The 27266-nt window shown below is 42.9% G+C and overlaps 1 protein-coding gene across 1 annotated transcript; it reads right to left on the minus strand.

The window, feature by feature from the left end:
* Positions 1 to 1677: 1677 nt before the first annotated feature.
* Positions 1678 to 27266, minus strand: TMIE (transmembrane inner ear). Its single transcript, XM_042889157.1, has 4 exons — positions 27168 to 27266; positions 17079 to 17196; positions 2426 to 2575; positions 1678 to 1965 (listed from the first exon to the last, which is right to left on the minus strand). Exons 1-4 carry the CDS (start codon positions 27264 to 27266, stop codon positions 1859 to 1861), a joined length of 474 nt encoding a protein of 157 aa, XP_042745091.1. The 3' UTR covers positions 1678 to 1858.

The raw sequence follows: 27266 nt of genomic DNA on the forward strand, positions 1-27266 counted from the left end.
ACTGGGTCTACTGGGAACTGTCACAGTGAAAGTATATATATAGTCAGTGAACACATACATTATACTTCATGACTACATAAATCAAGGTGGGCTGCCAAATGCCAATGGAGCAACATGGGAGTCCATAGCACTCTGTACAGACAGGAATAAAAATAACAGTAGCACAGAGATGAAGCCTGAAGGTTTGCATACGTTGCATTGTAATGCCTAAATCACAAAATGAAAACCTTCTGAGGTCACGATCCACACTGATCTCAGAAGGAGGCCAGACTTGTGGGTTCGATCACATGTGGCTTTTGTGACTACCATTTCAGCATCGACAGATGAGTCAGTCCATTTGGGTCTCCAAGACTGAAAACATACAGGCATTTTTAAGGCACAATTTACCTATTTCACTTTAGCACCTCCTTTACTGTGAAAGGAATCAAATCCTTTTTGTTTTCACTGTGAACCATAGAATGGTTTGGGCTGGAAGAGAACTTAAAGATCACCCAGTTCCAATCCTTGCTATGGGCTGGATGCACCCACCAGATCAGGCTGCCCAGGGCCCCATCCAACCTGGACTTGAATGCCTCCAAAGGGGCATCCACAGTTTGTCTGGGCAACCTGTTCCAGTTCTTCACCACTCTCTGAAGGAATAATGTCTCAAATTGATGAAGACTTCTCCACAGATGTGTATAACATAACTGTGGATGGATGGAGCCCTCCTCAGTCCCATCTCCTTCAGGGCATATTTGTATCTGCCCACAGAGGACCAAAAGGCTCAGAGCACATGTATTTAGGAGCTGTAACTGGACCTCAGCAGCCTCTCACCAACACGTTATCCACTTGATTCCTACCCTGCACTATGCCGGGACAGACCATAGCTCTGAGATTCTCACAAAGTCAAAGTGTGGTCAACTACTCATACATTTCATGGGATAAAGGCTGTATGGTGCAGGTAACTTCTAATAAATTGCCTTCTTATGATGATTTATTCGTGATACAGTAGTTTACTCTGGTCAAACTAAATATACACTACACATTGGTGTGTTGAGAGTGCTGCTTAGAGGAGATCCAAAAGTATGTGGTGAAACTGTCATTCTGCTGCCCAAAAGCCCTCTCTGTCTCTTTGGGATATTTCAACTCTGAATTTATAGGTTTTCTAGAATTAACAGCTAGGCAGAAAGAGGATGTAGCAGATGAATGAGTTTGGCTTTCTGCTGTCTATATGCATTAGCCTTCATATTCTGTGGAATCTTAGGACAGAATCAGAATTTGGTATTTTGGCCAGGAAATCAAAGGATACAATATTAAGTAATTCCACATGTGATTTCTTATATATATATGTATTCTTATATATATATATATATGTATATGAGTGTTAAGTAGACCTTGGGGTGGCCTTTGATTTGGAAGTACCTTAATTTAACAGCATAGGCAAGGGTTTATTTATGCCAACTGTGATCAGTTCAAGACAGCAGTCTGGCCATCTTCAGTTTATGGTGTTGGCATAGTCAGGTGACTGAACACTGAGGTATGTGTAAGTGCTTACTATTAAGCACGTTTCTGTGTTTTGCTGGTGTAGGACTAAATTCACACAATTATGTTTTCTACCTCTTTCATCATTTTCATGAATTGAAACATAATGCTGTGAGCTAAAGAAACTAAAGGTTTCTACACAGCTGCAGACCACAATGCTTGCAGAGACACAGCAAACAGAACAAAAAAATAAAGATTTTCATTAAAAGTTACTGTGAAAACAGAGGTGAAATGCAGAAAGGGAACTGAGAAGCAGAGAGTCCAAGACTTGGTGCATTCTCATAGGAAGCCATGGAAAAGAGAAGCCATAGACAGAGACAGACAGGAAGGCAGTCCCCTAATTTCCTTGTAGGGCCATTTCATCTTCTTCTTTCAGCACAGGCAGGGAGTTGAGAGGTCTGGACTGGACATGACCAGAGAGAGTTGGGAGAGTTTCAGTAGAGCCTAGGGTACAGAATCAGGAAAGGAGAGTGAGAGAAGCAGAGACCAGTGACAGAAATACTGTTGGCCATCCAAATAGGGCAAACAGTTTCTGGGCAGTGTGAATTTTAGTTTTTTCTTCCTACTGACATATACCTCCAACCCAGAAATTGTCCCTTAAAAGGGAACAGATTCTTTGGAATTTTTAAACATGAAGTGCAAAGGATTAACCTTGACTTATTCTATTGGAGAAACTGTCCCCTTCATCTGAATGATTGTATCTGCTGCCACATATGCTACAGGTTTAGAATAGTGCATGTGAACAGAAGGGACTTACCAATCATGGCAATATCTTCATGGCTATGCTTAAGAAGCCACACTGACTTATACGTAGGGATGACCTAACCCTTTCCATTCATGCATATAGCAAACAACCCCAAAAGAAGAGACAGGTCTTATGTGTAGTTGAGGGCATGCAAATTACCTCCAGGGATCTCTGTCAGCTCATTGAGTGGTGGCACAGTCTCCAGTTTGTCTGCATATGTCTTGGCTGCTTGTCGTTGAGCATATCGTGCCTCAATCTCTTTCCTTGTCCGGGGAATCCGGCACTTGAAGATACAGCACAGGGTAATAACTAGGAAAGGAGAAAGAGAAGCAAGAACATTCATCTTAGATGAGCAGATCTCTGCTTAGCACTGGTTTCTATAAGTGAGAACCTGGAATCATTTACATCAGTGGAAGTATCCATCTGAGGAACAGAGTCGCACACAGTTTGAAGCAATTTGGTTATCTGAAAATAAAGAACTCATACTCTTCAGCTGAATTATAGTAAAGATAAAAGAAAGAATATATCTAGGAAGATATATTTTTCATTCTCAAATCTACACATTACTTCAGAATTTCCATCTGCAAATCTTACCATGTTTCAGGCAATTCATTAAAATGAAATAGCTTTGTTGCCTAGACTAGGACTTTGTTAGCTTGATCAAATAACTGATTCCATGTATAACATCTGAAAACAACAAAGCAGAACTTTAGGGAAAAAGGTAATGAGGCTTTGAAACTAGTAACCATGCAATTACTTGTCCCATAGCTTTGCTCCATGTAAAGAAGCACGAGACCTCATGGGCAACATGAATCTTCGAGTTGCTCTTTCCTGACCACCTTTATAAGTGGAAGTTCAATGTAAGTTTACCCATTCAAGCTATCTGAAATGCTTAAACTTATTTATATGCCTGGTAGAAACAAATTCTGCTGAGGGGCAGAAACTTGTGAGTAGAAAAATGTTGTATGGTCAGTTTTACATGCTCTGCCTCTTACCTTAACTGGAGTCCTCTAATGCTGCATCAACTCTATGAGAAAATAGCAGGCATCCAACTTTCTACATATTTCATCAGTCTAGTCACTTGTTCTGGCTTTCTATTTCTGTCACAAGCAAAGGATCAGACTTTTGGGACTAATTCAAGGAAAAGCCAAAAATAATTGGTAATGTTTGGTTCCAAGTGTGAGATTTTCTCATTCACCAGGAGTAAAATCCTTGTGCAGACTCTGCACAACACCATCATGTACACCATTTCTTTGGTGTCAATTTCTATCCTAGAAGTTTGCCCTGTGCCAATCCAGCCTCTCCTAAGCAGAGGATCATGTTAACCAGGAACAACATCTGCACAATGTCTTCATATAGTAGAAGAGAAAAGGAAAGAAGAAAAGCATCATTCTTAGTGCTTTAGTTGAGATTTGTATGAAGTTACCACACGAAGTGAAGCAGGTCCACGATCCCTTTTTGCAGTTTAAGCAGTTTGCTGTGCAGACTCTGTACTGGAATCACATTCAGGGACACATCACTAAACATCACTACAGGGTGAGACGCCTGGTGCTCCAGTGAATTGCCAAGAACAACATGACACTGCAATAACCTGCAATTAGGGAAGCAATCAAGATGCTTTTATCCCTGGTCTTCCACAAGGGTGAGCAGCAAGCTGAGAGCAACACAGCTTTGGCATGTCTCACAGGAGAGCAAGGCACCCGTAAGGTGTTACTGGCACAACTTTGGCAGCTTGCAGTGGGTAATGTGAGCACATGGGGAAGGCATATGGATGGGTCTGCACTGATTTTCAGGGCTGTTTCCCCATGCACCTGACCGGAGAGCCAAACCACACTGCAAACAATGGGTGGCACAGCCCTCCTCATGCTGGCAGACAAAAAACCACCCCCAGCAGTGGGGCAAAGACAAGCCAGGCATAAGCATGCATTTGAACAGTGACAGAAAGCAGGGAAGCAATTTATTGAAAGGAGTGGGGTGTGTGCTTTTTCTCTACCGGCTTTTAAATCGGGATCCATTGTTTTCCTAAAAGCATTCTGCATTTCAGCTGAGCTGGGAAATCCTCTCCTAGCACTCAAGAAAACTAGCACCACATTTCCTAGGGACTGATAAATGCTGAGATTGTCAGCTTTCAAGTAAAGCACGGGAAGATGACTTTCAATGCCCTTGAAAGTCAAGAAGCCTGCTGCTATCCCAGCAGTTGGCTTAGCCCTGTGGGAAGGAGTAGGGGTTGTTGTATCCCCCAAAGATCCACTTCTTCTAAATTACTAAGGACAAAAGTGGTTGTTGCTCAATGGCAATCATGAGCTGGACTCTGTTTAACTTTCTGATGAAGTGCTGTACTGAGGTATTAGGGATTTATGTTGTTTTGGAGCATGAAATGATTCATAACCAGCCACTAGAGCAAGAGGGTTATGGTAAAATAACAGAGTGCTATTTTTTCTCTTCATCTCCCTTGCAAGTTAAGTTCAGTGTGTGGCTCAAGGACATGCAGAGGAATAAGTGATGAACTGAATGTCATTATCTTTTACAACAATAGGCAAGTGCATAAGATTTTGGTACAGAGTGCCTTAGGACACTGAGACTGATGCCAGGAATACTCTGAGGGTTTTGGCTGACAGCTGAGCCAGCAGTGTGCCCAGGTGGCCAAGAAGGCCAGCAAGCATTCTGGCTTCTGTCAGCAATAGCATAGCCAGCAAGACCAGGTGATCATCCCTCTGTTCTGGCACTGGTGAGCACTGAGGTGCTGTGTTTGGTGTTGAGCCCCTCACTACAAGAAGACACTGAGGCCCTCGAGTGTGTCCAGAGAAGGACAGAATAGCTGTGAGGGGTTTGGAGCACAAGTCTGATTTTGGACTTTGTGATCTTAAAGGTCTTTTCCAGCCCTAATGATTCTATGATTCTACAAATGATCATTTCATCTCTAATGGGAAATTACTGCCTGCTGGATTTCTTTGCTTTTCCATTCAGGTTAGACAGGAGGCTGTGGAATTCACCTCCCCTGGCTGGCATGTCCCGAAGATAAATGTGAAGATCAGTTGCTTTAAACTGTCTTTTTTACTGATGGAGACAAAGAAATATCTTTACAGGATGATTGATCTTGTAGTAAGAAATATATTTAATGCAGGTCTGATAACTCATCCTGTGCACCTGCATTTCTGCTGTTAAATACAAACAGAGCTTGGTGTTGACCATCTACCTCTGAGAGCTGTGATCGCCTGAAGCAAGAGCCAGAGGCCAGACAGTGTAAACAGAGATTTACACGGAGGCATACAAATTATCCCTTCGGAAGAGGTGAATCTCATCCTTTGGAACGAAAGAGTGAAATTCTCATCCCACATCAGAAGTTTGGAGCCACCTTAGTATCACGTGAGGATTCTTTATAATGAGGATTGCTGTTTAAAAATATCCATTCCCGTAAGATAACATCAAGAATTGGATTGCACTCTCTTCCATGAGAACATCAAAGTAATCCTCTTACAAAAGCTCAGTACATGTCATGGCATCAGCTGAGCCCATTAACTGATGGGCCCATGCTCTCAGGGTAGACGAATTACCATATAAAACACCACGTAAAACCTGCACTAGGGTAAGGTGTGCAATGGAAGTAGCTTCAAGATTTTCTTTGAGATAAGAATGGGTACAGAAATCTGCAACTCAGTTGAACAGTGATAACCCGATTGGAAATAATGATCACAAATAAATAATGATCACTTTTTAATCCGAGTCCATAAGATGAGGCAACTGGGGGACTCATTAAGCTTGGATGTGATTGAGAACATGTTGTTTTGCTGTTCTTCTGCCAAGCAGAATACTGACTTGAAGCCTTGAATGTTTGTTAATCAAATGCTTTAATGATGCTGCTATCAAACAATATGAACAAAACAACATGAAGCCTCATTCTTTCATGTTGTCCTTTTCTTTTCCAGGATTTCAGTTTTCATTTCAACATTTGAAGAAGGCTGTGAAGCCTTCGGAAAAGCACCCTAAGTCAATTACTGTCTTAACGTCTGTCTGATGCTTCGATGAGCTGAAAGCAATCTGCCTGAGATGCATTAGGTCCAGAAGGATTACCCAGTATAAAGGTACAGGCAAGGTACTGGATATCCAGTATAAAGCTTGAAGCAGTGACATCATTCATTGTTTCTTTATTGTCAAACTACAAGACGCAAAAGAATCATAGAATCATAAAATGGCCTGTGTTGAAAAGGACCACAAAGCTCATCCAGTTCCAACCCCCTGCTGTGTGCAGGTCACCAACCAGCAGCCCAGGCTGCCCAGAGCCACATCCAGCCTGGCCTTGAATGCCTGCAGGGATGGGGCATCCACAGCCTCCTTGGGCAACCTGTTCCAGTGCCTTATCACCCTCTGTATGAAAAACTTCCTGCTAATATCCAATCTAAACCTCCTCTTTCTTAGTTTAAAACCATTCCCCCTTGTCCTATCACTACCCACCCTCATAAAGAAGAGACAACCTGTGCTACAAAACATAGTGGGGTCATTTTCAATCCTCTCTGTTGCAGACGGAGAAGAAAGAGCAGTGAGGATACAGGGGAGAAGGAACAGCAGAAGGTGAATACTAATGCAGAAGAAAGAGGAATGAGTATAGATAAAACAGCAGAAGACCAGTGCAGATGCAAGGTCCCTATGGGTCTCTTTATGGGGTCTCTCTCTGAGTTTCTATGGATATCTTTATTAAAAAATAAACGGTCCTGTGGTAATCACCATCCTCCATTCAGTGCAAATTTAAAACACGAGCTTTCTCTTTTCTAGTAACAAGCTCTGGATTGCTTTGCTTTTCATCTTCTAAAAATTATTTTCCCATCTTTTGTTCTTGTTTTCCTCCTTTTCAGTTACCTGACTTCAGCCACCTGTTTTTGAAGCAACAACGATGTTCTGAATTAGGAAGTCCGTTCTGATCCTGCACACTGTGTTTTCTTACCACTGTGATGATTCAAGCTGACAATCCATCAAACCATTTTTCATTGCTTTTGTCAGCTTGATCATGCAAAATGTAGCTTTTCAAGAAGGAAATGTGTATTTTGTGGTCCTTTATGAAACGGATATTTTGAAGTCAACCCTTTGTGAGCTGTGATGGCAAAGGAAACGTTGTTATTGATATATTTTCTTTCTTCAGCAAATACTAAAAAACTCTGATTGGGGAAATAATAGACTATCTCAAGCTAGAAGGGACCCATAAGGATCACTGAGTGCAGCTCCTAATAACGAGCAACTCTGAGACTTGACCCTTTGTCGATTTTTTGCCGTATTTCCATTAAACTTGACAGGGGTCAATGTCTTCCTAACTATTATGTCCTTAACTATTCAGGCTGGAAGAGCTGACAAGTGGCTTCAAACAACTGAAATCACCTGAAAACATCATCTGAAGCACCGAGAAAATGCTGAATACCTAATTTGCCATAAAAAATGAGGTGCCCCAGGTAAAATAATGACTGCGTGTTCATTCCCATTGGCTTGAACTGAAATGTTTTGTTTCTTAACCGAAGGGAGCTAAGAGAGTTATACACAAAAGTTTGAAGGGAGCTATTCTGGCTTAAACCAAATATCCACGTGGCCAAGTTCCTTTATTCATGGTTTCTTTCCTTTCTTAATGAAATTTAGCACATCAACAGCAACGCTTCTAATTTAGCTGAGAAGTAAACTTAAAAAAGAAAAAAGCAAGAATAAAAATAAAACCAACTCAATTCTCTTAGGAATTAGGAAAAATAAATATCTTCTCCAGAGAACTCTGGTCTGCTATCTTAGCAGAGTTACGACTGAGATCGAAACGATCTCATAAATTGGATGCAAATTGGCTGCAATACACAGTAGGTTTGTTCCCTTTGAAGCTGAAAAGATAGCCTGCCACTGAGGCATTTAATTAACGTTTAGCAAAGTAGCCTGTGCTACTTTGAGTTAATGAGGCAGCCCCTCCATTGTTAATAATGCAAGCAATTAATGCAGATGTATTCAATGGCAAGCTAACCGCGGCACTCTTATTTAAATGCTTTTTGAGGATGCCAGAGAGCTGCTCGCTATCTGATTGAGATGATGTTTTAAGGGAAGAGGGGACGGTAAAGCTGTTCAAGTCCACTTTGGAGCTAGGATGATAGATGCCCCATCCCTGCAGGCATTCAAGGCCAGGCTGGATGTGGCTCTGGGCAGCCTGGTCTGCTGGTTGGCGACCCTGCACGCAGCAGGGGGTTGAAACGAGATGATCATTGTGGTCCTTTGCAACTCAGGCCATTCTATGATTCTGTGTTCTCTCCAGATCCCTTTAGCCCTGTATTCTACCCTATGGCAGTTCTTTCAAGGAAACCCTTGTACTCCAATTAACGTATGAGTTAATTAGTTAGCAAAGCTAGGAGTCAATGAACGAGGAGATCTAGACTTCAGACGTAATAGTTGTATCAATGTAACTCCAAGAAAATCACATCCAGCTCTGCAAAACGCCCTGAAGAGATGCTGACAGCACTGCTGAGGGGGGCTGGGGCTGCTCCAACGTTTGCTCAGCCTTCAGGCTTAACTGCAAGTCTGCACGCGATATTTTCCTGGTGTCTGGAAATGAGGGCCTGTCTGCACCATTAGATCACATCAGCTGACCTCTCTGTATGTCACAAGTTGTTATGTTTAATTACTGCCTGAGTGCAATAATGCATGTTGGACTGAATCCTACTTTCCTCTGGGGAGAGCTGTTAAGCTGGAGCGTGTGGCAATGCTTAGTCACCTTCCCTGCCACTTTTATTTCACTAATTCTTATTTGAATTGACCTTGGTTTAATTTCTGGACTCTGCTCTTGCTTTATCCAGGAGACTAAAATAGTCTTTTAATGCCTTTATTCCTACTGAAGTCCTTCAGTGTTGCAAGTGATCTTCCTGATGAGCCAAGCTCAGTACTTAGAGAAACTCTTGTTAGAAGATTCTTCTCCATGTGAGAGGTTTAGCCTTTTTCTTTCTTGCTCACTCTTGTTTTTTCAGCACTACAGAGTTGCATGGACCTTTCCAGGACAGCATTCAGAGGTGCAAACAGCTTCCTGCCTCTTGCTGACATGCATTCAGGTAACTCTTTACTGCAGTATCACCCTGAGCTTTTTGCATTGCTCTTGTAGTAATTATCAGATTTTGCTAATCTAGCCACTGGAGCCTATTTAGTCTGTAGATAAGATATATGTATATATTCCTTGCTGTTCATGGACTTCTGTCTGTATTAATTCATTACTCATTACTCCCTGCATAGCTCCTTCCACTTCTTTTTCGGAGATATATTGGCAAGGATGACAGCTTTAACAGCAGCTGTTTGTATTTATTTTGAGATAATGGGTAAAAAATATGGGTTAGGGTTGGACATTTCACCAGAATGAGTGTTTCTTTGCAAAATTTTGCTCTGTCAAAGGAATGTGGGGGGGATGCGAGCTACTCATCAACAGGAACTCCATGGAACATCAAGTAGGGTACCCAGAGCAGATGGGGATGAAGGCCATCTCATCTTTCTGTAGACATCTGAAACACTTGTTCTCTCATCTGGTTGCTCTGGATGCCTACTCTGAAAGTGTCTCTTGATAGGCGAGATGAATCTTTGCAGTTAAATTCCCATTAGATGTTTTAGTTGGCAATCTGAGTTGTTAATTAACACAAGCTCTAATTAGATAAAGCTGCTGATTGCTTATAGTTTCTGTATCTTTTTTGAGGTCCTTTACACAATAGTTGTGGAGGGTAAGGTTGATCTTTCTCTAACAATTTCCCCCCCCACCCCATCTTGAAGACCTGGAGCAGGGTTGGGATTTGCCACTGCAGGAGTGACACATGTAGGACTGAACCCTCCCCACTGCCACCATTCAAGGAGCAGCCAACACTGCAGCTATGCAAGGCAAGGTCTAAGGATGATTCTTTGTCTATTAAGGCAAAATACCTCTTTTCAAGCATTTATTCAAAATATAGTCAATCAGCAGGGCTTGTCTTTCTGCCAAACTAGAGGTAGCAACAAAACCTGGGGTCCCAATACTCGCATCTAATCTTGTGACTGGACAGATAAAAAAGAGATGGCTATCTAATCTCTGCTTGCAGATTTGTCTACTGCCAGGCCCTGTAGAATCAGTAAGAGTGGAAAAGACCTCTAAGATCACCAAATTCAACTCCCACCATGCCTACTGACCACATCCCTCAGTGCCACATCTCTGTTGTTCTCAAACATCTCCAAGGACAGTAACCTCACCACCATTCTGGGCCACCTGTGCTAATGCATTTCCACCCTCTTGGAGCAGAAATTTTTCCTAATATCCAACTTCATGCAGTTCCTATGGACACACGGATTAATTACACCTGCTGAGAATGTGTGGGTTGTTATTTGCCTCATTCTGGGAATGCACAAAATCTTTATTAATCTTAAGGCTGGTGCTCACGTGATTTTTCATGAGATACTGGCGTTTGCCTCTTCATTGGGTAGAGAAAATGAAGAGCACATGAAGAGCAAATGGGTATTAGAATTGTGATGGTCTGTTGAAATAACAATGGTAATAATACATCAGAATTTGAAGGGCTAATCAAGTGGTAAATGGAGTTTGCTCAGGAAGAAGCAAATCGACCTTTGACTTTCAGCTCCATAAAGCACACACAAGTGATACTTGGCCGATGCAGATCTCATCTTGTGCACTGTGCATTGCAGCAGAACAGCTTCTTTCAGTCCCAATCTGTGACTATTAGTACATAAGTACATATCAGTGTGTACAACAACAGAAAATTAAATTAACATTATTGCATAAAGCAAGAACAGTACAGGACTCAATCTCTGGAGGTCCCTTGCAACCCCTATGATTCTGTGATTCTCTGATTTATCATCAAGACAGAATATCTACTTGTTTGTCATTGGAGTACATAAAGAATGGCCTTTGTAAGAGACTGAACTCCTCTTAAGCACTCCCTTTTTGTGTCTGGCTTTAGCTACACATGCTACAGCATTGTAAAGTTTGGGATTTGGGCCACTTTGTAGGCACACATGCACTACAGCTGTAAAACAGAAGGAAATGTTTCACTCACAAATTTTCCATGTGACAACTTGGGCTGAGGGCAGTAAGGATGTCAAACTGTTGTCCCATGTAAGAGCCACTTCTTACCCCAAGTAGTTTTCTGTGATAGGGACAGTATTGTCTCGTTGCATCCACCTCTACCCCAGCACCTAGATGAGTGTTTCTCATATCCTGAGCTACTAGAGATGCAGCATTTGTAGATAAATGGCTAAAAAAGCACCATCTGAAGCATCCCTGAGCTGTACTAAATTGTCTATGCCTTCCTGGAAATTTTGCACATTAATGGAAACATCTGGACAGTTTTGGTATCCAAAAAGTAATAGTTATTTAATGGTGCAAATCTTTTGCCTGGCATTTGTACTTCAACAGCCAGAGCAAGCTGGTAAATAAAACCTCTAATGCTTCAAATTAAACTGCGTTCTGTTAATTGCATTCAAGATGTTTAACAGCTTTGTTGATGCTGATTAAATAATACTTCATTACTGGGGACATGTTTGTTCAATGTGAGCCTGCCTTGTTCTCTTACACTATTTTATGTTCCTCTTGGACCATTGGCAAGTTCAGGGCAAAGATGTCCAGGTAAGAAAAGCTTTGCATTATGTACTCCCATCAATGCCTCTGATGGCAGACCAGCTTCTTTAAGTCTACGTATTAGAGGAGGATTGACTCGTGATTAGGGCTATCTGTTAACATTTTATTGGCATAGGTAAGAATGGGATAAGTAGCACCTCAGGTAGGACACAAAGGTGGGGGAAAACATACAGGAACTGAACCTTCAACCTGTACAATCAGCTTCTGGTTTAGCCCACTGTTTTGTCATTCCGAGTCCAGGTAAGACTTATTTCCTAGTAACAGTAGACCTGCTGTGGATTTTAATTGGGATGTTCTTACGACATGGCAGGCTGATTGTTGAGCTTCCTTCCAACTTGAACCATTTTATATGTAGTGATTAAACCTGTTTCCATGGCACCAGAGCTGTTCTGGTGCTACTGAACCAGCAGCACTGAATAATATAAATTATTTAAGATCTTCCTACTCTTGGGCACAAAGTGGTCTAATGTGCAGTGCCAGCTTAGCTCAGCAGCTCCTTGGCATGATAAAAAAGTGCAATTCAAAACCAGCATGGCCTTGAGCTGAGCACAAGGCATGAATCTAGAATGCTGCAGCTGAGTGCAAGGCTCAAGACCACGATTTCACAAATCTCAAATGTGGCAATGGGTTGAACTGACAGCTCTGCTGCTGTCCCACCCCATATGGAAATCTCCTGGCAAAGTCCCTCAGGCCATCCCACCTTCACCTTTAGTAAAGAGTCAAAAAGAATGATAAAAGATCCTCTCCCTGCCTGTGGTACCTCAAATACTGTGGTACAGATGAAGATGGACTCTGTAGGAGCAACCCATGTCCTCTCTGAAGGGCTGGTGCCAACATACCTGGGACTGGTACATAAATAACATACATAAACATGGTGATCAGCTGATCTGGGGGCTTAACACCAAAGTAAAATAAACAGTCTACAGGCTTGTGGTTTATGGTTTTTACTGTGCCCTATAGAAGGAAAGGGTGAGCCAGTGGTGAACACACTGGGCAGGCTGATGGCTCTCCTAGGGATAGATAAGGGCCATCTACTCCATCACAGCATCCTGTTTGGCAAAAGATAATCCTGGTGGTGCTCAGCCATTGATCTTCGTGGATGAAACAGACTATGCAAGAGATTCTGACTCAATCCCATTGTATCAGAGAGATAGCATTGGGCCTCAGTTCCCTATTTATACCTTTCACAAGGAAATTTTGCGACACAGCAGCTAGATGACAATACTCCTGAGTAAATCAAGTCCTCCTGGCAGTGAATCCCAACTCGGTTGTGCACTGTTGTCTTATCAAAACCCCTTTGAGAAGCAGACCAGGTGCCACTGCTGTCTTTGCTAGATGCCCTGGTTTGACGGTAGTCTCCATTCTTATCAACCAGCACTCAGTTGTGCTGGGTGTGATGAGGCAGCCCTGATAAGGATGTCAGGGCACACCCTCAGGAGACTTCTGAACATAATGGTCTTGCTCTTCCTGATTAAAACATCCAAAGAAGAAGCTTTCCTTTAACCAAGGGCTGGTTGCACATAAATCTTGAGGGCAGAGAACAGCAGTGAGTTTTTCTTCCTTCCAGGTTTTTCTGTAGTGTTTGCTTACTTAAAAAATAAGCTTTCGTGTGCCTTCACCCGTTGCAGCAAAAAAACCAAACCAAAACAAAACAAAACCAAGAAGCATTCTTGATATTTTAGTGAACGAATAAGAATTATGCAATGATTGAACAACGCATCCATCATTTTAGTGGGCATGCTGGTGAGAGGCTGATGGTTGGATGATCTTAGTGATTTTTCCCAACCTTAATGATTCAGTGATTCTATCCTTGAGAGTTATACCTGCAGCGTCACCTGGATGTTGTTCTGCCTCTGCTACAAATTCACACTTTTCTCTCGTGACCACAGGACAGAAGAAAAGGAAAAAGATGGAGAGGGACTGGGCTGAGAGGACGAGCTGGAAGGTGGTTTCTTGCAGCATCTGAGCAAGCTGGCTATCAGGGGAGGTAGGAAAGCCTCTTGCTAACAGGTATGCAAATACTTTGGCTCTTCTGCTCTTAAGCAATAGAATTAACGGTTTACAACACTCTCGAAAATCGTACTATGACTTAGAAGATCTCAGTGAGCTTGCTCTTTTCAGTGGTGTGTGATAAGTATATAAGAAAGTGCCTTTTCCTTTCATTACATAAGGAAATGTGAAAGGTTTTGAGGTTGACCATTTTTCTGCCTTTTCCTGTGTGCTGGTGCCATCTTGTGGAAGTTGCTAAGAGCAAGAGTTGGAAGTAGCAGCTGGATCATGTGTAAGCCCTGTTACTCAGCAGGAGGAGGCTTGTGGGGTGGGAGAACATGGAGTACTGCCATACTCACCTGGTGGGCTTTAGGGGTCCTGCTGTGGAGAAGATCTGCTCTGGTTCTAAGGATGTGGGTACCATTAGTGTGGTATTTGTCAGGGATTTTATCTTTCTGGAGTGTTCTTTTCCCACTTTAACCAAAATGAATCCAGTCTGAGTGCTCCACAACCACTCAGATCAAGGTTGGTACAAACATTAACTTCACACACATCTCAAATGATAAAGTAGGCACGCCCTTAATGCCCTAAAGCATTGATAATGAGGTGAGATTGTAAGCCAATGGGATCATGCCCAGGCCCTGAAAAGCCCTGGGATGGATTCTATATTGTTCTTAGTGCTATGGGATCACTGTGCTCTCCTGCTCTGCCTGGGAAGGTGCTTCTGGGACCAGGGAAACCTCTTCAGCTCTCCTTCCATTGGAAAAGAGGTTTATTCTCTAGTTCTACAGTGTGATACTGAGGAAGAACTCAAGCTCACTCATACAAAAAGCTGTGCCTGCTCTTGAGAGCTGAAGCTTTACCAGTAAAGCTGGGGAATCACCACTGCTTTGGGGATCATGAAGCAAAGGAAGAGGGACATGTTGCTGGAGCAAGATGCAAGAAATGGGTGAGAATTGACTGTGGGATTCAGTTAATTTAGTGTGGTTAAATTTGAACCTGCCCTGTTTTGATTTGGATGACAGACATTGATAGTTGTTTTCTTCACCTAATGATTGCTGTCCTCATAAAGTTGGCAGAATGCATAGCTTAAGCTGGCACAGCTGCATTCAATCTGCTCTGCTCACTGGGAGAAATGGATTTCTCAAACAAAAAGCTGGAGCTAGAGGTGTGGTACCACGAACTGTATCCCTTCTGTGTTGTCATGTACTTAATCTTTTCATTGCTATGAGACTCAGCAAGCCTAAACCATGCAATTTCCTTGGAAATACTTTCCCACTTCTCTAGTAATGTGCGTCTGTAGCAGTCTGACATAATGGATGTTTGCTTCTTCCTACAGAGGGTTTTGAGTAATGAGTGAAAACTTAGTTGCTTTTCTTTTTTACTGTAAGTGGTGCACCATTTGACTTGTGTGGCATTTCATGTAACCCTAAGCAACCTGGTATATATAAGCCAATTTTCTAACAAACAACAAAGTAATCAAACCTAAGAGTGTAAATTTCCTTACAATGGGATGTGCCTAAACCAAAGAAAACAACCTAAAATAAACCCTTCCACAAGTATGCTTGTGTTCTTAGTTTCCTGCTGTTAATTTGGATGTGTTTTTCACCTGGTGCATGGAGTCACCAGGATTAAATACTTGGCTATGTTTAGTTTCCTCTGTAGAGGTTTTTGAGCTTGTTTGCCAAGGGTGTTGTGGCATGTGATGAATTAGGATAAGCACCATTGATTGAAAACAGGTAGCCTGTAGGAATACTTATCCTGTAGACTCTGGGTGCAGGGTGTGGTGCTTGCCTTAATAGGGAAAACAAAAGAGAGGAAAATGCTTTTAGTTGCTTTAAAATTGTCCCTGGTTTAAGCCCTATGGGAACATAATAGGGAGGCTGTTGTGAAAGGACTGCAACAGACTGCCTACAGCAGCCAAAGAGGAGGCTGTGACAACAACAGAAGATCTAGGTGTGCCTAAGCCCTGGAGGCTGTGGAGGTGATGTCACCTCTAGAATGGGTAAGGACTTGAGGCAATATCTGAGCTGATGGGATTTACCTGCAGGGATGAGGGACAGGTTCTGAAGATCTGCTCATCCAGACCTAAAGCAGATCCAAGGGAATTACAGATGAGGCAGTGTAACTTCATTTCACGGGATGGTTGAGCTTGGAAGGGATCTCTGGAGGACATCTAGTCCAAATCCTTGTTCAAGCAGGGCTACTTAGAGCAGGTTGCCCAGGGCCATGTCCTTCCCTGGCTAAAAGAATTAGTTAAATGCTTCACAAGTGCCTAGAGAGTAACAGGAAGATGGGAAACAGAAATGGGTCTATCAAGTGTGACTTACATTCAATTGATCCATTTTTGTGTGGTTTTCTTAGCTCTAAGAGAGCAGAAGATCCTACCTTTGAACTTTGATGGTTATAGCCTTGTCCAAAGGGATATTCTCTTAAGCAAGCTTATGATGGTAGTTTGCAGTGCACAGGGAAGCTAGCTTAAGTAATGTTCCCAGAAGGTGAATTGTGAGAGAATGAAGCTGGATGAAGACATTTGAGTGTAGAATCTGCTGTAGCCAAACAGATCCTCGAAGTGTGCTAGAAGAGTTCTTGATCCCATTACAGTGACTGGATGTGAGCCAGTGGCATCTTGATGACTGGATCCCCAAAGGACTTTTTTGAGTCTCAAAAGCCTTGCTAAAATCAAGTGAGGAGTCTTGGCACCGAGAATAACAGCCAGGTACCCTAATGACAGATCTGTTTGTGCCCACAGACCTCCAGGAGTTGGACTCGTGATCCTTATGGGTCTCTTCCAACTTGGGGTGTTCTCTGATTCTATATGTGGCCTGTATGGGTTGTGTTATAGGGCAGGACTTTTGCCAAGTAATGTGACAGGGAAGTCTATGGCTGTGAGATACATCTGAGGCTGAATGTGGTACTGCAGTTGACACAGTCCCACCTATGGAGCAATCCCATTCTGCTCTGGGATGTCACCAGCTGGGATCAGTGCATTATAGTATGAAGCTATTGTGGCCAATCTGTGATTCCTTCAAAGACTCCATCTGCCCCTCTTTTCAACTCAATAATAAAACCCAGTGATGCCACTGAAGGCACCAAAGAGCCTCAGCCGGAGGCTTCTTTGGTCACTGGGTCTGTAGTCCTTGGATTTGGTCAGGCACAGATCCTATTGGAGGTAGAGCTGTGGTTGGTGCAAGGCAGAGAATTACAACTTACTGACTGCCAGGACAAAGATGGCAAAGATACCAATCACCTGCCAGAGGCGCAGCCCCCAGATCACCACCGTCTCCGAAGTGACAGGATCCGGTTTCTTTTTTGGGGGTTCTGTGGTGGCCTGAGAAAGAAAGATGGGGAAGAAGAAAAAAAGAAACGTGGTTTAGGATTTGCAAGGATCACTGTAGAGCAGCTAGAATGGGGAAGAGAGCAGGAACCACTGGAGTGAGCCCTGGTCTTCTGGCCTTGTAACAGTTTGGAAGTTTTCAGGGAATGGGAACTTTGCTAGAGATTGTTATCTAAAGCATTTGCTGTTTTGAAGTATGTCTGAAGTGTTGCCAATTTTAATGATTAGAAATAATGGCAAAAAGGTTTTCTTTGCTGGATTTCACCTTTTTCTAAACCTTTTTTTCTCCTGGGTTTAGGAGGATTTTTTTTGTTTTGTTTTAAAGGCTTAATTGCCAAGACATTTTTCTGTGGATTGCATTGCAGTGCCATCTCTGCTATGGCTAGATCATGGAATCATAGAATCCTTAAAGTTAAAAGGACCTTAAAGGACTTCTGAAGGCCATTTAGTCCAACTGCCCTACAGTGAACAGGGATACTACAGCTAGATCAGGTTTCCCAGGGCCTTATCCAGTCTCACCTGGATAGTCTCCAAGGATGGGGCATCAACCACATCTCTGGGCAACCAGTTCCAGTGCCACACCACCCTCACTATAAAAGATTTTTTCTTATATCTAAATGAAGGTCATCTAGGTGAAAAAGGAAACAGCAAAAGAGCTAAATGTCAAGGCATAAAAGGAGCTGGCTGTTCCCACCAAGATAGAGAGTGCAACACAAACACCAAGGCAGGCTTTTCAACGAAACCCCCATCCCACCACCTCTGAACAAAGGCTGTGGGACAGGTTTGGGGTGGCAGCTGGGTTGAGTAGAGAATTAAAACAACCAGATAAACCTGTAGAGATGGAGCAAATCCATGGCCAGGCACAGGCAAGGGCCAAGTACTTAAAGGCTAAAGTAGCTCCCATGGGTTGTAGCTCAGCCCTTGCACTCTTTCTCACTTGGCCCCAGCAACCAGAGACCTCTAGGTGTGAGATGCTCTCAAAGCCTGGAGAGCATCTTGCTCCTGAGCCCTGGAGAAACACTGCAGAACTATTGCCAGAACAGACAGGACAGATGTTATAAAGCTCAATGCTGACCTTTGAGTTTGGTTGTTTCTTTTAATTTTCTTCCCATTGTGCAATACTCTGGTAAGAGCTGCTTGCAGAAGTGGAATCTGCTTGTCTCAAGCTGGAGTTCTGGCACTGGAAGCTATTGAGTCTGTATCCTTCTTTATGGGCATTCCCTTCTTGACCTCGTGCCAGTCACTTTTTCTCTGCTCATGAAACTCCCACTGACTGCAGGAACAGATCTACCTGCTGTAGCAGCTGTGGGGCATATTATTTGTCCAAGGGGCAACAGGGCTGCAAGAAAGGACCTGAATTTATTTTATCTCCAGTTGCCCTACCATGGAGTTTCCGCAAGCTTATACCTCAGTGTGAGTTGGTGTCTGTGCTCTGAATGTCTAGAGAATTATGAAGTGTTCTCTTTGAAAAAGAGAAGGCTCTGGGGAGACCTCTTTGAAGTCTTCCAGTATTTGAAAGGAGCATATAAACAGGAAGGGGAAAGACTGTTTACATGGGTTGATAGTGATAGGAAAAGGGGGAATGGTTTTAAACTAAGACAAAGAGATTTAGGTTAGATATTAGGAGGAAATTTTTCACTCAGAAGGTGATGATGCACTAGAACAGGTTGCCCAGAAAGGTTATGGATGCCCCATTCCTGGAGGCATTCAAGGCCAGGCTTGAAAAAATGCATGTCTTGCTCCCTGCAGTGCCTTCCCTTCTCAGGCCATGAAAGCATTGTTAAAACACAGCTGTAATGGATATTAGAGAGCTGGAGCTGCTCTCCAATTACTCGCCTATTTGTGCAATACAAATCATAATTTAGATTATTCCTAATGAAGGATGCTTCCCGTTGAGTCTGGAGTGCTTTGGCTCCCAGGGGATCCTATTCAGAGCTCATTTGTAGTGGTAGGACTGCTGCATGAGCCTTTTTTTCTTTTTTTTTTTTTTTTTTTTTTTTTCCAAGGTGCCTTAGTTACTCAGCACTGCATGGCCTTACCCTAGTGCTGAGGCTAGACGTGGAGCATTTAATGCTCAAAACCTAGAATTGCTGCAGCTAAATGAAGGGAGAAAGAATATCTGACCAGAATGATGTAGTCTTGTAGGGATATCTGAAACAAGAGGTAAGAATCTGTGACAGTCATTGCTGAAAGACATCTATTTTCAACTATAGGAATTCTTCAGAGTTTTTCCAAACCCTTTAGGATACTCTTTGGGTAGCCTTAACCTGAATCAAAGACGTTTGTTTTATGTGAAGCACTCAGTGTGACTTCGCCCTCTCAGGAATCATAGCTCTCCAAAGGATGGGTCTGCCAGAGTTGTTTCTGATGGGCAGCTGAGAAAGGGAGGCAGATGTAGAGTGAAAAGCTGTTGAGCAAAGGAAACTGTGGGCTGAAGTTGTTCCAAGGGAGGTTCAGGGTTGATATTAGGAAAAATGTATTCTCAAAGAATGGTAATGCACTGGCACAAGCTGCCAAGGGAGGTGGTGGAGCCACCATCCCTGAAGGTGTTTGAGACCAGGGAGACTTGGCACGTGGGAACATCCTCCTTTAACTGCTGCACCATGTATGCAGAAAACATCAGAGGTGGAGCATAGAGTAGGCAGTATTTTGATAATTAAAGGCTCTTCAGTTGCAGTAATGCAGGAAGAACAAACTGCTGGATGAGTAAACAGAGAGTAGGTGAGATAGAGATCTAAGTACGCAAAGATGCATGGTATTACCATCCGTAGCAGGAAGATTTGTGGCTGAAGCATTTACCACCAATTTATGGCCTATTGTGGTGATATTTCTGGAAATGGAAAAGTGTGTCTTTAAACAAGACTGAACTTGCTTTGCAGGGAAGAAGAGAAAGCAAAGTCGAAAATCTCTGCTACTTTCCTTGGTTTCACAAAAGTTCTTGGTGTAAACCAACACATAAAGTAGCAAAGTATGTTGAATCTTTTAGACAAAAGTTCAAGGGGAAAGAGCATAAAGCAAGACTACTGCTGAGTCCTGACCATTCATGCAGATGTTTAATGGCATTCTTTATTGTGTCTTTAGAATGTGCATTGAGGGCTGAAATATGCAATTAAATTACTGAAGCACAGTGATCAAGCTACTGCAGCTTAATAAATCACTGCTCATTTGTAGCTATGCGCATGCAATGGGACTCAGTGACAGAGGGCTGAGTCTGCATTGCTACACCTCTTGACTGAAAAAGCTTTCCAAACTCGTAAGTGGATGGAAAGATGCAGTGCTGGCCCATTCTTAAACCTCTTAGCTTTTGGAGATTGCAAAGCAGTAAGCAGGAGTTAAAAAAACATCTTGAGGAAAGTAATTTTTAGTAGCTGTAGGAAAGTGGAGATGTTGACTTGTGCTTGACAAGAAGTGTTAAGATTTGGAGTTACTGGTATGTGCTTGGCAATAAATGCCAAGATAAAAGAGTGATTAGATCGGAGGCAAAAGGAAAAGATGTAAGGAGTTGAAACAAAGGAGAGATGAAATTGTGGAGCAAGGCAAAGCTCCAAAGGGGAAAGCCAACCAACCAAAAGCTCACAGAAATGGTACTTGGAGCTCTGTAAAGAGTGAACTTGTGCCCTTGGTCACAAGTGTGTTCCAGAGGTGTAAGATGTACAGGTGGATGAAGACATTGTAGTCAGAATGATGAAAAACAGCTTTGCTTTATCTGTACCATGCATTACAGACTCCAGAAGACTGGAGTCAGCTGAGAAAATTTCTGCAAGAGATATTAAGCTGTGTCATTAGCTGCAGGAGGGTGTTAGGAACATAGAAGATGCAGGGAAAAGCAGCATTAGCAATACCCAAGTAATAATGGAATAAGGATGGGTTTGGTGGGCAAGCAGATGAGCAAATATATATTAAAAAGATTATGTAAATGTTGGAGGTTGATTGTGTAAATGTTGGAGGTTAGCCTCACTGCAGTGTTCCTGCCACATAGGTAGCTGGGCACCGTCTCCAGGAATATGGAAAACGTTGGGAATGCAGGAGGAAAAAGAATTGAGCAGGAAGGAGTAAATGAAAGGTTATAAAGCTCCCTGTAAGCTCTGTGCTGAAAGAGTGCATAATTGTGTTATAGCAAAAAGTATCTTATGGATTACTGAAGTAGCATAATCTTAAATGTAAAGAAGGTGATGAAAACCTTAGTAAATATCCTATGTAATCTTTATGGAAGATCTGCTGCTCTAGAGAGCACAGATGAAAAGCAGGCAGCGTACAGCACAAAGCCTAAAATAAGATTAGACTGCCGTACTGAGAAAGGTGAAATCAACTCCTACCCAGCACCAATTATGAATATTAACCCCAAAGATAGACTGCTGCTTTGGGCCTTCCTGGCAGGACTGTAGAATAACTGGACTGCATTGACTACATCTCCCATGGAAACTGAGGCATTCAAGTCACTTGTTGACAGAATCATAGAACAGCTTGTGTTGGAAAGGACCTTAAAGATCACCCAGTTCCAACCTCCTGCCATAGGCAGGTTGCCACTACCAGGTTGTGCTGCTCAGGGCCCCAACCAACCTGCCCTTGAGCACCTCCAGGGATGGGGAACCCACAACCTCTCTGGGCAGTGGTGCCAGCAACCTCACCATCTTCTGAGTAAAGAATTTCTTCCTAACTTTTAACTTAAATTTCTTCTCTTTTGATTTAAAGCCATTCACCCTTGTCCTGTTGCTATCTGCCCATGTAAAAAGTTGCCCCCTCTCCTGCTTGTAAGCTTTCCTCGAAGTACTGGAAGGCTGCAATGAGGTCTCCCAGTAGATGTCATTAGCTATGTATATTTCTGTCTTAACCTTCAGTCTAGGTCTCTCTCTGAAGTAAATGCCTCTGCCTTTACTTATGTGCAGTACAAATAATTAAGTTTAAGCTGATTCTTCTTGAGTTGCTTTATGGCTAAGAGAAAGCAGCAGTTACACAGACTTATTCACCTCAGTGAGGCAACTTACCTAGATCTGATGAATAAATGAACATTTCTTTTTACTGACAGAGTTTATAGACACTAGCTGAAATTTGAGTGCCGAATTCCAAGATGCCCAATTTGGATCAGTTAAATGCCACCCTTGACTTCCAGTTCTTTTTTTCAGAGGTCCCCAACCTCTGAAGGCACAAGATCATAGAATCATAGATTATGATCCATTCCAAATCCTGCTGGATACCATGGCCCCAAGTTTCATGGAGGCCAGGAAGGTGACACGTGATCCAACTCTTTGAAAGGGTAGATAATAGCAACGGGAAATGGTTTGAAGTTGAAGAAGGGAAGATGTAGGTTGGATATCAGGGGGAAATTCTTTACTGTGAGAGCAATGAGGTGCTGGAACAGCTGCCCAGAGAGGCTGTGGATGCCCCTTCCATCCCTCGAGGTGTTCAAGGCCAGGTTGGATGGGGCCCTGGGCAGCCTGGGCTGGTATTAAATGGGGAGGTTGGTGGCCCTGCATGTGGTAGAGGGGGTCAGAGCTTGATGATCCTTGAGGTCCCTTCCAACATAAGACATTCTATGATCTCTTTGTGTCTTAGAAGAGAGGACCTCTGCATTGTGTGCAAGCATTGCTTTTACAGCTCCTTCAAGTGCCCAGCAAAGGCAGGGAGGGAGGCAGAAACCAACTCCATGAGAAGCAGGAGCTGAGCTGACATTGGGCTCTTGGGGCTGTAAAACATCCACGAACCCCCAGAGCACTAAATAATTTCCAGGCATGTTGCACATTTAGGTCAGAACAGTTTGACACTGATTCTTCTAACAGGAAAATTTTCCAGTTTGCTTCGTTTCTGATTCATTTCAAGCAGAGAAACTGTCAGTGGTGATTGGAGCTGGGGCAGGGTAAGGAGCCAGCAAAGGTATCAGCCCCTGTGGGAAGGAGATAGCTGCTGGAGACGGGAGCTCTATTTGCTTAATATGCTGGTGTAGACTGGGGGATAAAAAAGATTGACTGTGATGATTTGACAGTGATAGCTGATAAATCTGGTGTTTGCCATTAGATCACAGTGGAGGTTTGCTGCTGCCCTGTTCGTGAGGCTTGCTTGCAGCTCTTGCGCTGGCTGAAGGACCTCTGTTGTGCTCTCAGCCCTCCAGCCTCCCTCATTCCTTTCTGGAACCCTTTTTTCTTTTTCTTTTTTTTTTTTTTTTCTCCATACCTGGACCAATTCACAATCCTGTGAATTTAAGTTTGAACCCAGATGCTTCTTTCCATCCGAGAATGGCAGCAATCACAGGACAATCTCTTTAGCATCGCTATAGCCTTTAGGATTACTGTTAGCAGAGACCATGCATTGATTCATATGTGCCCTACCCCTGCAAGTAAGTAGGCTGGTTTGAGAGCACGTCTGTTTTTTCCTGAAGTACATGTTTTGAGACCTGGGAAGGCTCAGTAACTTTGCACCCTATGAGGCCTCAATCCCTCTCTCAGAACCTCTCTAAGGTGGCTATGACAAAGAATTTTCTGGAAAAAAACTTTGTAATTTTCTATAGTATTTTTATTCCAGCTGGCCTGAAATACTTGTATCTTCTTGAAAGATGCATTTCTTAAAGCTAATGCTCTTAAATCATCATCTGTGCTTCCTGTGCATGCCTTCCTGTGCTATTATTTTTCTTACTTGTTCTTCTGTGGTAAGCTTTTGAATTAAAGCTATGCATTCACATGGGAAATCAACCTCAGGAGTCCACTCTGTAATTTTACCTATCTTTATTTCAACTATAATCACACCTCTGAGCATTTTTTAGGTATTGCATACAGTCCCATCCATCACATCACTTGTAGGCTACAAATGAGGGATACTGTCCCTCGAGTCCAACAATACAGGGCTATGTACAATATAAACTGAAGCTATGAATAAATATCTTTGCCCTACTATTGAATCTGTGCTACATCTTTTGCATGGAGTCCAAGCTAGAACGTAGGAAGACCAGAAACAACATTATTATTCTTACTATATTAATAGAAAGAATGAGCAACAAATTTCTTCTGAGAAAGAGTGGTAATGCACTGGCACAGGCTGTCCAAGGAGGTGGTGGGGTCATCTGGAGGTGTTCAAGAAGCGTGGAGATGTGGCACTGAAGGATGTGATCAGTGGGCACGGTGGGGGTTGGTTTGGGGTTGGACTGGATGATCATAGAATGGTTTAGGTTGGAGGGGACGTTAAAGATCATCTAGTTCCAACCCCACTGCCGTAGGTGGGGTTGACATGATCTTAGTGGTCTTTGCCAACCTTAACGGTTATATGATTCTGTGATACCATGATTCTAGTTTGATGAAGCTTCTGGAGACTCTTTTACATGACTTCCTAGAGACAGTTTTCCCTTTTCTTTGAGAAGCTCCAGACAAACCCAGAGACTTATCTAGCACCTGATAACTTCTGAGCTTGTGAATGCGTTTTACATGTGGGGTATGAGAGTCATCTAGATAAAGCCACATGGGTGTTTGTCTTCACTGATCTGTACAGCTACAGCTGAAGTTGGACAAGATGTTCTTGGAGAAGAGCCCCCAGCTCCAGCTGAAGCATTGGTCTCAGCAAGGCACCTTATAGGGATGCTCCTAGGGCACCGAAAGGGCAGGTCCAGGACAACCCACTGAGCTAATTTCAAATGTACCTGGTCCAAAAGCAGTTTGCAAATCTTAACTTTTGTCTTGGCTATACATAAATTAAAATATCAATGACAGAGAAAAGCTCTTTGTCAGTGCAATTAGATTGGATAATGAGAGGCTCTCATTGCTTCCTCTCTCTCAGTGGAATATGCACACAGTTATGCACATTTAGAAACACTTGGACATCACTAACCAAGAGCATCTTGTTTCTTCACTCCACCTTACTGTGGGTTTGCTTGCTTTTCTTTTGGGCTCACTGATATGCTCTGCTGTCTTTGACCTTCTCTCTGTTTGCTCCAGCAAGCTGGCTTAGCACAAATTGAATTATTCACAATAGCTACATTGTGTAATTATTTAAAGTAAAAAAAAATAATAATAATAATTAAAAAAAAATCCTTGCAGAGCTTTAGAGATATAATTCATCTGCCTTAAGTCTGATTGAGCTGTAAATGTCCCTGTTTGCTGCAAGAATTGGACTAGGTGGCCTTTAAGGGTCCCTTTTAACTCAAATGGTTCTATGATTCTATGAAATACAGAATCTGGCTGTTCATCTAATCCCATTTTTGGCTATCTGGTAATTAACCTGCTGAGCAGCTTGCGTTTCCAGATGAGATTTGCTCTCCCCAGCATGATATAATGAACATGTTTCCAAGAGTCTGGTATAAGTAAAACAGATCAGAAAGTCAGACCTGTTTTATAACCGTCTGCCTAATTTTGACATTTATCCTTGCTCTGCTTTGGCATGAAGACAAATCCTGGAAAGTGTGTGTCTGTGAAATATGTATCTTCAAACAGAAAGCATCAGGCTGCTTATTCAGGTGGTTGTCTGGGTGCTGGAAATGGCAAGAAAGGTTTAAAAAAAAATAAAATCTTTTTGGTGGGATGGAATCTGTGTCTGCACAGTGACTCAGCTTCAGTGAAGCATACTCTGTCAAATGTGCACCACAAGAGAAAGTTCTGCTTGGCTTGTCACCTTGAGAGCTGCTGTAGGTGAACAGATTGGGAAAATGCCCATAGCAGTTTGTGTGCATTTTCCAAACGAGCTTTCAGGCTCTGGTTTGGCTTGCTGGGGGTGTTATACCATGGTCAGATAGGATGAGTTTGGTAGAGCCGTTTGAAAATACCATATTAAGTAACTTTAAATTGAGACAGAGATGAGGCAGAAGATGGGGCGGGGATATGAACTCAACACAGCTTTTTTTTGCTTCTCATGCATTGGTGGTAAAGTGTTAAAATGTGCAGGCTGAAGGCTGCAGAGATTGGATCCAGCTTGATGTGAGGCTGGGTGAGAGGCAAAACAGGTAAGGATGCTAAGATCTAACATGATGAAACTATATTTTCTTCTTCTAGCCTGTTAGAGCTCTTCATGCAGACATGGCTGCATCAGCATGGCCATTTGAACAGCATAACCAAAATCAGGAATGTGAGCAAAGTGAGCTCTGCTGTAAGAACATGCTGATAATGCACCAGAGCGCTGGGGCTCTGACCTCAGACCTTCCTCTAACATGGCTCAGCCTTTTAGTTAGGAAAAGCAATCAAGAAGTTGAAAACATCTCCAAAATTTTTGGCAGCTATAATTTTGGGGGCTCTCTTGCTTCTGAAAGTACCAGCAATTAGGTTATAGATGCTGTCAGAGTGGAATCTGTTCTTCCCTCTTGTTTATTCCTAGACTTTCTGGATGGCTGAATGAGCTGTGGGTGAGAAGAATCACCTCCAGTGCTAACATTTTGGTTGAACTAGAGGAAATGAGGGAAGGTACAGGGACAAACTTGTGGCACAACCGCTTAACCTGGACAGGTGCCTTCATGGACGGAATCACCTGGGTCAGACCTGGTCCTTTTTCCTTGAGTGCCTGATGTGGGGCACTTGTTGAACAGAACTGACAGAATTTGTTGGAAAGGCAGCATGGGGCTGGAAGAGCTGTACTGTGAGTTTTCATGCTGTCTCAAATCCACCTTTGGGGATTAAAAGAGCACTGAGTGCCACCTGTGATCACTCATCATGCCCTGCCCAGGGAAGCGGTGAAGTTACTGTCTCTGGAGCTGTGTTAAGAACTGTGAAGATGGGGCACTGAGGGACACGGTCGGCATAGTGGGATGGTTTGGGGGTTGGATTAGATGCCCATTGTGGTCTTTTCCATCCTTACTGATTCCATGATTCTATGATCACCAGCTGCTGGCGCTTTGAAAGCAGTTCCTTTAGAGTGCTGGGCCTGAGGAAAGCAACAAGCACTGCCTGAAGGAGCCTCTATCTCCTCAGAGCCACCTTAAATTCCCCGATTTTCACCCTTGCATGGAAAAAAACAGGATTCCTGGCCACCCCTAATCCACAAAGCAGGTTGCTCCTTACCTCAATTAACTGTGCCACGGCAGCTCTGGAGCATGACAAGAAGAGGGAGGAAGACTTCATCCAGAAGAGAGGATGCTGCAAGGGTGGATCCCACACCAT

Source organism: Lagopus leucura, unplaced genomic scaffold (genome assembly GCF_019238085.1).
Source record: "Lagopus leucura isolate 7727_CA_CO unplaced genomic scaffold, USGS_WTPT01 Super-Scaffold_100157, whole genome shotgun sequence".
NCBI classification, from domain to species: domain Eukaryota; kingdom Metazoa; phylum Chordata; class Aves; order Galliformes; family Phasianidae; genus Lagopus; species Lagopus leucura.